Source organism: Medicago truncatula, chromosome 3, assembly GCF_003473485.1.
Source record: "Medicago truncatula cultivar Jemalong A17 chromosome 3, MtrunA17r5.0-ANR, whole genome shotgun sequence".
Classification (NCBI taxonomy): Eukaryota; Viridiplantae; Streptophyta; class Magnoliopsida; order Fabales; family Fabaceae; genus Medicago; species Medicago truncatula.
The window spans coordinates 2,650,305-2,662,709 of NC_053044.1; the positions used below are offsets into that span (position 1 = coordinate 2,650,305).

Sequence of the window (12,405 nt, forward strand, 5' to 3'; positions counted from 1 at the left end):
TTACCTTCCTAATACTTTCACATTTCGACGTAACTATGTCAGTGTCACATATAGACATAACAATGTGACCGTAACGTGCTCTTGCGATGGCATCTTTAGCGGTGTGCTCAAAGCTGGTTCTTATTTTCTGTGGAACCCTTCCATTAGAAAATGTAAGTTATTGCCCCCTTTGGAAATTCCAGGCGAACGTGTTCTTTTCTACGTAAGCTTCAACTATGATCATTTCATTAACAATTATACTTTGCCCCCTTTGGAAATTCCAGGCGAACGTGTTCTTTTCTACGTTTTCTTTTCTACGTAAGACTCGAAGACATCCCAACTAATTACCACATCCATAGATCACAAATATTTTTGAGTGGCACTGTAAATTGGTTGGCAAGCAATAATTCAAGTATGTATTTCATTCTTTCGCTTGATTTAGAGGAGTCATATCGACAGCTTTGGCTACCTGATTTAGAGAAGGAGTCGTATCGACAACTTTGGCTACCTGATTTCGAGAATGAGAATGAAAATGGTCCGTGGATCTTGGATGTGATGAGGAATTGCATGTGTGTCTTTGCAACTAGTGATGTGTTTTTGGATGTTTGGATTATGGAGTATGGAAGTGAAGAGTCTTGGACTAAATTGTACAGTGTTCCTAACATGCAACATCGGGGTTTAGAAGTCTATAAAGCTTTATATATTTCTGAGGATGACCAACTACTCCTGCAGTGTTATGAGATTGAAAGTGGAGATATGAAGTTGGTTGTTTACGATTCCAAAAATGGTACTTTAAATATTCCCGAGTTTCAAAACAACTATGAACAGATATACCCAAATGTCTACATTGCGAGTTTGATATCACCTTAAGTTGGGATTCATCTGCAACATATATATGGTTAGTTTTTGTCTGTGTTATTTATGTATTATGCCTAATCTGATTCTTGGTGACTTGTTAGATCATTGTTAATCAATGGTTGATGGAATCTATAGGTTGAACATTGCTTTTTATTTTCAGTAGTTTGGTTAATTTGTGTTGTTGATTCTCTCACATCTTGCACTATATTTTAAATAGTTCGCAATCATCAATTGCATTAAAAGGTTTGTCATTTGATTTTCTAAGATTTGCGTTATGAGTTAGGTGTAATAATGCCTGCTTAGTGTTGCACAAATTTTTTAATGTTTGTTTCAAATATTGCACAATGGATTATGAACTAAACTGAATATGTCATATAATACTATTGTGATGTCAGTTTTTAAGGAAGATAATTCATTTGTTTATTGTAATGTCTTCTCTCCAACCCAATCTTCTGTACCACCGACGATTTTTTCTTTTGTCTGCTGCTACACTAGACTCAACATAAGTTATATAATACTAGATGTAGCCTTTTGACAAATTGGATTTCTTCACTTTCAACCTAGTCAATTTTCCCTCTGAATCTGATGGTGTGAACTGTTTTTTAGACTATAACATATGCAAACAACCAATGAATTATAGTAAACAATGTACCGAAGTGTAGAATTGTAAATGGATAGTTATCTTATAGTTATGTATTGCCCACGTTAGGCAGAAGGCTCCAGTGCAGAGATAGACAGCTCCTCCAAATTTTCTGAAAGCTAACATGGGAAGGTCACTTGGGGTTTGCTAATTCGAAACCACGACAGAGAGGTGCTCTTTGCAGCGAAATGAAGTGCAGATTTGATGGCAGATTGACTCTTGGCAAAAACTCTGGGTCTAAGATGGGGGGGTATCCAATCAGTTCTAGATTTACAATTTAGTAATGTTGTGTTTGAATTAGATGCATCAGCTGTAGTTAAGTGTATCAACAATAGCTAGTATAAGCCCTTTTATTAGTGACTGTCATGATTTTGTTTGGTAATTTAGATGGTTGTTCTGTTAGTTTTGTTAATCGCTCTTGTAATGTAGCTGCTCATGAGCTCGCTCTGGCTGCAAAAACTCTAGGATCATGTACTTGGGTGGGGAATGCCCTTCTTAAAGTCTGGTCTGTGTTCTCTCTTGGTTTGTTCTAGTAATGAACTAGTGGATTGTCAAAAAAAAAAAAAAATAGCTATGTATTGCCCACATTTTCATTACTTGATCCTCCAAGTGAAAAGGGTATTTGATTTGTTTTCAGTTATTTTGTATCATCAGCCGCAAGTCATCCCATCTTATTCTGAAGGACACTGACACTGATTTGTTTTTGAGACACAAATCTTTATATAGTTGCATTTTAAAGTATTATATGCCTAGAAGAAATATTAAAAGGATTTAAATTGTTTATGTAAATATCTATAGTTAGCTAAGTTGTTATATTTTGTGTTATAGTAGTTTGGTCCAATGGGGCTGTGAATAGGAAAGAAATACATACATGGATGAGAACATAGTAACTTATAGAATTAAAACAAATTTGTACCGTTGTTATGGTTTTGGACTGCCCCGATTACACGTTAATCGGGCTGATCAACTAAATAAATGGTCAAGGAAAGTGTGACAACTAGGAAATGTTGATGTTGATCAGACCGGAAACTCTATTCCAAGTAGCATGTAGAGGTATGACGTATCAAAAGCTGATAAAAGCTATCCTCAGGGAGAATTGGATAACCACAACATCAAAAAGAGGGTATAAAATGGAGACCTTTTACATACCTTTTGTGGTTGATTGTTTGGCTTGAGAGCTAAAATACCTTGGTGCTAAGGTCCCCATCTCAAGAAACTTGGAGTTTTGTGACATGAACGCTTGATTCTGTTTTAATTTTCTTACGGTTTATGCTAAAACTGTTTTTAATAAGTCTTGGTCTACATCTTGTGCAGTGCAGAATGTGAATATAGAATTACAGGGAAAGATAAAGATGAGCACTTAGTGTACGAGTTCGACTTCAAAGCCATTTTTTGGATGTACATTATTTATATCCTCTTACTTTTCTCTGCTAGTACAGGGATTTTTTCTTCTTCTTTTGAAACGGCTAAATATTATTAGAAACACAACCTAGCTCAAGACGAGCAAGAGGCGCAAGAAACGAACAAATACAAGGTGAGCCAAACACAGACGCATGCAATTGGCAAAAAGCCAAAAACAACAAACAGCCATAGCTGGTTCAACCAACACTTAAGGCTACCTCCTAAATCAAAGCAAGGCGCAAAAACAGAATTGCAGCCTGCCACCAAAACCAAAACCAGAAACCAAAAACACACACTGCTACAACAATAGCAGACTGAAACCGAACAGCAGCCCGCAACCCATCCCGCAGCAGCAAACTCCTGGAAAACACAGTTCAGCACAGCCGGACCTGATCCCCAAACATTTTCTTGCTCCCTGCGAATTTGAGAACATAAAGCATGTTTATCTGGTCGCTTTCTTTTTCTGTCGAGGCACATAGTCGTTTCTATGTCAGGCAACCTAGAAAAAAGCCTTGGTACATTGTCTCCTCTTTCACCGATGTAATCAACCAAATGAGTCTTGAAATTGGAAGCGATAGAAAAATGAGCTTCACTCATTCTAGAACAATTTTCAAAGCAGATATCAACTATTCCGTGCTCTAATATATTTTTAAATATCGGACTGTTCTGCCTTTCTAACTTTAGATTCTTTCCCCAAATGTGGAATGGGCTTAAGGCAGGAGAATGCATAAAGAGTTCAGCCTTACCACCCGTAGTTGGAGCCTCTGGAATAATCCAAAGTTTATTCTGAAACAACGGTATAGAATGTCCTTCCAAAGTTTATAGCACCAATGGTCATGTTTACCTGCCCTCCGTTGGATATGACCTCATGTTTTTCGTTGGGTTCTAAAGCCATAGATTCTCGAGTAATTGATAGTGCCTTCTGAGTCAAAGAGGAACATTGATGCAGCTTCACAGGGGTTTGTGACAAAAAATTTGTGGACCTATCAATCTTGCTCGCATCGCAGGGGTTTGTGACAAATACTCGGAATCAACATTTCATCTTTTGTTTAATTTAAAACATGTCTTCATCTTATATTTGTGGTGTTATCAATACCAATCTTGCAAAGCTTCCCCTTCATGACAATGCTGTCAGGCTTTACATTGTACATGTGGATATATAGTGCTTCCATTTTAAAGAATCTTTTGATTGTAAGTGAAACTCTATCATGCTACAACCAACAACTTGTGAAGGTTGGCAACAAGCGATATTGAGGTTGAAAAGGAGTTGAATCGACTTTGCTAAAACTCGGGAGATCGGTTTAATTTTATTGAAAACTTGATCTTCATTGAACTTGCCTAATTGTTTTCTTTTTGAATGATTTAGGAAATAATTTCTACTTGTTTATTCATTCTGCAAAATAAAGAAGTGGTAAGATTTTGTTTCTACTCTTCAGATTTTTTTCCTCTTGAAAAAGTTCTGTATGGAATTGTAACAAGATATATGACTTATTTTTTTGGAAAACAGGATCAACATCAAAGAGGTGTAGCAAATGGCATTTGCATAACTGCTAATTCAGCAAGCAAGGTAATTGGTCCAGCTGGAGATGGCACAATGTGAGTATCCCATTGATTTCATTACCTTCTATTTGACTTATAAATAATATTTCCTTAACATGTGTGTTCTACAAGTTCTTTATTATGAGATATAGTTTACTCATTTGTCTTTTATGTGTTCAAACTCTTCCAAGTTCAAACATAAGCAACTAGTCTATTTCTTGTCATTGCATATTCTAGTAACCAGTTCATTTATGCAAAACCAGTTATAACAGTGTTTCACTAACCTATACTAGTAGTTGTTTGATTTGTTTGGTTTTACATTCCCTCAATGTGAAAGTAAGTCATTGACTGAACTGCAGAAAAGGATTTCCTATAATCAGTGCAGTCATTGACCATTGATAAAGATCTAATGGTTCAGATTTTGAATTCCTAATTTAACAAAATAATTATGCGAGCTTTCAGGTCTCTATTCAATGGCTTAGACGAACATAATGCAGTGACTGTTACGAAATTGTAACTCCAAGGAACCAAGATTCTTATTAGAGCCAAATTCTCAATCAATGTTTTCACTTCATTTGAAGGTTTGGTCTTCATAATACCTTCAACTGAAGCATCTAAGACCATTCGAATTTGAACTATGTGAGTAATATGACTTTTAGTGAACATTTGCACCAGTTGCAACTTGCAAGTCATCAAAGTTGTGTACAATACATTTCTTCAAGAGAAACGTGAACCTCTCTCACACATCATATAGATTCTATGTCCTGCTGTTCAAAACTGGCATCTCCTCTTTCTTTTCCATGCACTTTGTGATAAGAAAGAACCGATTAGAAAAACTTTGCTTCAAGTCGTCCCACTGCACAGTAGTTTTGTGCTGGAAAACATTCAACTAGTCCTTTTCTTTTGAAGATGAAGAGTAGATGAAAAGTCTTAGTTTCTTGACATATTCAGAGACTCCATTTGGATTGGTGGTAAAAAATGTCTCGTAGAAATACGACTCATGTTTTATAGAAATATCTATGAGTTAGCCATAGTAAAAAATGCCTTTTGAGCTTGTAGTTTTCTTCTCTGTGCAAGGTGAAACTGTTTGGAATGAACTGGGACTTGGGACAAAAAATTTCCTAATTGTATGGAACTCAATTCTTCATTGTTTATTGTCTACATACTTCCATAACATCCACAATAGCACCAAATATTGATTGATCAATTTGTTTGGTCAATACCGAAAGACACGACACCCTACTGAGTTTTCTTGCTAGGAAAATACAAATACTTAAACTGATCTTTTAAGACAATATTTTCCTAAACTATCCGTAACACTAAAGTGCATGTTATAACGAGGACCCGTCAACTGTGAGGTATTTTTAAAAACACGTTAAAAACACCGTCCAACACCCTCCATTTTTTCCGATTTCATAATCTGAAATAGGTGTTGATGGTGGAAAAAGAAAATTCACAAATCATTGTGTAAACTATAAGATCTCTATTCAAAGGTTCAGACAAGCTTATTACGGTGACTTAAAGACATTGACATATCTTGTATTTCTTTCTTCTACTAATATTTTTTCCTTTAAAACCTAATCAAAATATATTTTTATTTTCTGCAGAAAAATGATTTTAAAAATAAGCTTACACAAACATAACTAAAACATGTAAACTGATTTTTAAATAATCTTAAACAAACGGGTAACAAATATGTTTTTGCAAGGAAAATACAACATCCAAATGCATTTTGCAATTAAAGAATCCCTCAATTATCCATTTCACTACGCTTCAAAATCACACAACCTATCCATGTTCTATCAAGGCAAACAACAGACAATAATAAAGTCAGAGACAGGTTTATCCTATCTATTCCAAACATATAGGTTTTTTACCGTCTAATTTGATTCCAGAAGAAATAATCAAACAGAACTTAAGAAGTTAAATAACCCTATAACTATTACCCTTTTCAATCCCATCTTTAGCAAAGCTCCAGACCACAAAAAGAACCCAAGCAATTCTGATTTTGAATAACCCTTCCATTGAAACAAACAAACACAGCCAACCTGAAAAAGAGACATTCCAACTATTACGTCATAAGGAGTACTTTGAGGCTTAAGGTGCAATTAAAATTACAAACACAATAGTGAGACATTATAAGGTAGAACTCGTATGGAAAGGATCTTCACTACCATCTCAGAAACTATCAATCATATTCGGACCATTTTACCAATGTTATGAATTGTACAATGTGCTGCATGTGTTAAGAATTTAAAAATATTATTTACACAACAATATAATGAATATATCTTTGAAGCAGAATTTTAAAACGCCTGCAAATGAAACACCAAAATATAAAAAATTCATTTTCAGATTAATCATTCAACAAGAAGAAACCGTTATCTTGTGAATTTCTATCCCTCAAACATTATAAAAAAGCAAGAGCTAAAACATAAAAATCATAATACGCTCCTTGTCAATTTGAATCAGTGCATACAATCAATGTTATCAAAATCACGATTTAGATCCAGATCTTAAAAAAGACCATTTGCAGCTTGAAAAATTGAAGTCAAGATTGTAAAAGTAAATCGGGTTTTTTGTGCAAGGAGCAAGTGCGGCCTCTCATTCTGTCTCTCTCAGTCGCACGCAACAGTGTGGCCATTTTTCTCTAAATTGTGAGTCGCGACTCTCTGCCTCTCCCTTCTTATGATTCATTCAGTTTCTTTCCTCTAAGTCTCTAACACATCTCTCTAACATTAAATACTTAGCAGCTCGAAAATGAATGCATGGCATGAATCATATTAGCATTTCAACTCAGCCAATCAGAAAACTAGACACCACTCAGCAGTAACAACAAAAAAATAAAATCAATCATATGCACAATTAAAAGATCAATATTACGTCAAAACAGAAACCAAAATGTTTGAAATAATAATTACCATCAAAACAAACATAGTGGGAATGGTAACCCTTTATTGAAAACTGAATGTACTATATGATTAATTCAGCACTAGCAAGGAATAAAGTTACCAAGAAATTAATAACATGTTAATTTCTTTAGAAAACTAATGACTAGCAAGGCATAAAGTTACCATAATTAAACCCAACAAACAATCCCTCAACACACTTGCAGTATGATTGATAATTACTTCCTCCGTTCCTTTTTAATTGTCACATTTGCATAAATTTTTTGTTTCTAATTAACTGTCACTTTCAAAGTTCAATGCAACATTAAATGTTGTTTTACCTTTATTACCCTTGATTATTTATTGTAGATATATGAAATAAGATATTAAATGATGAAGGTTATTATTGGAAAAAGATGAATTGTTGTATCAAAAGTAGTAAAAAGTATTTGTTGTCTTGGTTTGTGTAAAAAACTCAAAAGTGACAATTAAAAAGGAACGGAGGGAGTAATAATTTGCAGTTCAACTACTATGAGTCGTATATACTTTAATTATTAATTTGCAGTAATCAACACTATCATACCAGAGAAGTGTGTAAAGAAATTAAGTCAATTAAGCTACTCCCTCCGTCCCTTAATACATGACATAGTTGACTCCATTACGCATGCCAATGCATAATTTTGAGCTTAAATATCTTGAATAATATGTTAAAAAAATTATGAAAATTTGATATTTTGAAAATACTCATCGAGACGAATCTAACGGCATCTTATATGATATTATTTATATTTGTATATTAGTAGAAAAATATGGTCAAAGTAAACTAGGTCAAAATTGCAAATTTTCAAATAGGTCATCTATTGCGGGACGGAGGGAGTAATAACAAACACTGAGAATGACCATGCTATCCCAAACTGTCATGGGAAAACTGAAGTTTTCAAGATATGAGTCTGTTCTCTCTTGATCTCTAGATAACTAGTTGATTTTATATTGTTCAAAAAGAGGATAGAAAGAACCTAGGTTACATGAAAAACCCTATAATTGGACAACTATCATCACCACCAAGAAAATAATAGGCTAATTGGTAAAGAATCCTCATTTGATAAATGTAACCATACATCATAAAATAGAAGCTCTGCGAGAATCTTTACGGAGAAAGGACTAATGAGAGCTGACAAGCATCACACATGCAGAATCTTTACGGAGCAATGAACATGAACATTGAAAACAGTAGGGTGAGGTTCTTCAGGAAAAGGTGAATGAGCATAGAACTTTACGTTACTAAACTCAAAGTTTGGGCAAGAAAAAAATAAATGAAAAATTTACTCAGTAACTGTGGTTTTAGTTCAGTTCATAATGCATTGTGCAAGATTTGAAGCAAACATTAAGAAATTTATGCAACACTAAGCGGACATTGTAACATCTACATCTTATCGCGAATCTTAGAAAATCAAATGACAAACATTTTGATGCAATTAATGATTGCGAACTATTTAAAATATAGTGCAAGATGTGAGAGAATCAACAACTCAAATTAACCAAACTATTGAAAATAAAAAGCAATGATCAAGCTATAACTAGTAGATTAATAATGATCTAACAAGTAATCAAGAATTAGAGCAGGCATAACATATAAATAACACAGACAAAAACTAACCATATATATGTTGCAGTTGAATCCCAGCTTAAGGTGATATCAAACTCTCAATGTAGACATTTGAGTATATCAGGTCATATTTGTTTTGAAACTCAGGAATATTCAATGTGCCAGTTTTGGAATCATAAACAACCAACTTGATATAGCCAGTTTCACCCTCAATTTCACAACACTCCACCAACAGTTGGTCATCCTCTGAAATATATAAAGCTCTACTGGCTTTCAAATTCTGATCTTGCAGGTTAGGAATAGTGTACAATTTAGTCCAAGACTCTTGATTTCCATACTCCTTCATAATCCAAACATCCAAATATTCATCACTAGTTGCAAAGACACACAAGCAATCCCTCAACACACCAAAGTCCCACGGATTATTTTCATCCCCGAAGTCAGGTGGGCAAAGTTTTTGATACGACTCGTTCTCTAAATGAAGAGAAATAATGACTTCGTATGCAAACCAATTAAGAGTGCCACTAACAAATACTCCATCTCCAAAACAAATGGGGTCAGAATATGGAATGTCCTGTATTCTTGTCCAATAATCAGTCCCCAAAGTATTAACCCTAACTTCATTTTCGTCAGAAACAATAATGACCTTATAATTATCAACGAAGTGATCATATCCAAAGCTTAGTGTTCTGATAAAATTGTGACTTTCCAAAGGAGGCAATAACTTAAACTTTCTAACGGAAGGGTTCCACAAGAAATAAGAATCATCATTGAGCTGACCACAAAACACGCCGTCGCAAGAGCACAGCAGGCCCATCCAGAGATGTCCGTTTGTGAGAGTACTAGTAGGAAGGTAAAGTTGTGTTTGTGTAACAATGGTAGAAGTAGAAAAAGGTGAAGGGATTGGGGAATCATACGTAACAAACTCATCAACATTTGTTAGCATGAGGTGGTGGCGTTTGGTTGCCATACGAAGGTGTTTCTTTACGAATTTAGGATCAGAAATTAAAGAATTGAATAACTTACAAACGTATCGAAGCTGTATAAGTAATTTCACCGGAAGCCTACAAAGAATCTCAGGAAGGAGATCAACAGGAAGAGTTGGAAGCTCCAGCGGTGTGTATTTTAGGGTTCCGGCGACCAATCGCCGCCTTTGAGTGTTGGTTGTTTCCTCCGTAAGTGACTGAGAACAAACGACGTCGTTTCGGTTGTCGTTTCCCTTCGCCATTTCTTTAGAACTACGAAAGTGAAAGGGAATCGCGAGAGAACTAGAACTGGATAATAAGAGAGTAAAGCAACATTGAATGCACTTCGTCACCGAGAGTTAATAACAAAGGGAGAATTGTTCCCACATTTGGTTTGGCTATGCCACACAAGTAAATTACACAAATGTCCCTCGGCAGTTAACTGCCGAAGTTTTTAGGAAACCGGCGGCAGTTAACAGCCGAGGAAAACCTCGGCAGTTAACTACCGAGGAAAATGTTATAAGAACAGAACTGCATAGGAGTTTCCAAAACTCCATTGTTGCGTTTTTAATTATCCAAGGTGCAATTTTGAGTCATTTGAAGTCATTACAAGCCAATTTTAATCACAAAAACAAGTAAGTTTTTTGAATCCTATTGTATTGTTGCTTTGTGGTCGAATTGTATGTTATTTTTTGTTAAATTTTGATTATATTGATTTGTTGATTTTATGATATGTTAGGATAGTTTAGGTTAGAATGGTTAGAATGGTTAGAATTGTTAGTATAGGTTGAATTGATCGCCATTTTTCTTTTAATGTAGATATGTCTCAGAATCAGAATCAGGGTAACATTCACGATGATGAGAAGAAAAAAGAAAAATCACCTATGACGTGGCATGGAATTGTTTGCGATGGTTCCGAAAAAAAGAAGGGTTCGAAGGTGCCAGTGTACAATCACTCAAGGTTGAGGAGGAGCGGGAGGACATGCTATTTCGGTCCTCAACCAAAACAAGGTACCGCAGGGACTGTAGCGGACAAGCCGATTGATTTGTGTGACGAGGAAGAATGAATGTAATGGCTTTTAATGCCTAATTGTTTTGGATTTTTTTATGTTTTATTTTTCTGTCGCGCACATTTTGTTTGACATTATGGTATTTAGAATAAAATTGCATTTGGAATAAATAAATTTGAAAACAAAATAAGATAATTATTGTTCCATTCAAAACAAAATATATGTTATCACATTACATTGCATTACACATTAGATTCTGAAATTTACCTTCCAGCTGCAACAATCATCTTACCACTGAATGGGGCAAATTCAAACTTGCTAAGCAGCAGGAATCCAGTATTCGATAAGCATCTTGAACGCTGGTATTCAAGTGTCAAAAGAATGAGGTGCATTCCTTGACACTTGAATACCATTGTCCAAGATGCTCATCGAATACTGGAGTCCTGCCGATTAACAAGTTTGAATTGCCCCATCCAGGGCAAGACAATTGTTGCAGTTGGAATGTGCATTCCAACCCCAACAATTGTGTTACCTTTGAATGGGATAAATTCAAACCTGCAAAACAACATGACTCACGCATTTCGCCGAGCACTTCATGTTTTCCCTTTGAAAAGAATAAATTTTTATGAGGCTTGCTTTAGATGATGGTATTCAAGTGCCACAGAATTGAGGTTCAATCCTTGACACTTAATACCTTCATCTAAACCAGCATAACAAGAATTTAATATTTTCAAAGGAGAAACATGAGGTGCTCGCGAAATGCTCGAGTCCTGTTGTTTGACAGGTTTGAATTACCCCATTCAAATGAAGACAATTGTTGTAGTTGGAATGCACCTTACCCTAACTAATGACGATCTTCTAGCGGAATCAAACTTTTGATGATATCTTCAGTTGATCTAAGCAACTTCACCCGCATATCGATCCACTGGAACATGCTGTGCTCCCAAAACATGGTCGTCACGTTTTCGTCGTTCGTTAATTCCACCCAAGTGAATGATACTCTCCCATCGTCGAGCGTTGGACGTTTATACCAAACGTGTTCCACCATCCTTGTGTCTCTGGGGTTGACTCTTTCGTTGAATTCAGTCAGTTTATCCTTGAGACATCTTAACGTTACACCAAGGCACCGAACCTTCAAACTCTGAGGTTCTCCGCCGTTGAATTGCGCATGAACGTCGATCCACCCGACCATTGTTTTAAATCTACACAATAAGAAACTAAAAACAATCAATGAAAAACTCATTCAAACATTTCATCGAACACTTGATGTGCACATTATACATAGAGTCTAAAATTCATAAAAATAACCCTAAAATTTTAAATCTTATACTCTTACTAAAATAAAAAAATTAAGCATATAACATAAACATCATGCAAATATTTTAACAACATTAATCAACTAACATATACCCTAAAAATTAATTATAACATGTAAATCTACTAAAAAATAATAAATGCACTCAAAAAGTAAAAAATAATAACATTTATAACAACTAAAATGTAAGTTAATAGCATTATA

General features: G+C 35.1%; 2 protein-coding genes across 2 annotated transcripts; one reads left to right on the forward strand and one right to left on the reverse strand.

The window, feature by feature from the left end:
• Positions 1-86: 86 nt before the first annotated feature.
• On the forward strand, positions 87-915 carry LOC11423007 (uncharacterized). The gene is made up of 2 exons (XM_024777762.2): positions 87-152; positions 250-915. The coding sequence occupies exons 1-2, from the start codon at positions 87-89 to the stop codon at positions 847-849; spliced, it is 666 nt and encodes a 221-aa protein (XP_024633530.1). The 3' UTR covers positions 850-915.
• Positions 916-6,125: 5,210 nt separating this feature from the next.
• On the reverse strand, positions 6,126-10,242 carry LOC11405417 (F-box/kelch-repeat protein At3g23880). The gene is made up of 2 exons (XM_003598329.3): positions 8,963-10,242; positions 6,126-6,465 (listed from the first exon to the last, which is right to left on the reverse strand). Exon 1 carries the CDS (start codon positions 10,137-10,139, stop codon positions 8,991-8,993), a length of 1,149 nt encoding a protein of 382 aa, XP_003598377.1. The 5' UTR covers positions 10,140-10,242; the 3' UTR covers positions 6,126-6,465; positions 8,963-8,990.
• Between the last annotated feature and the right edge of the window lie 2,163 nt (positions 10,243-12,405).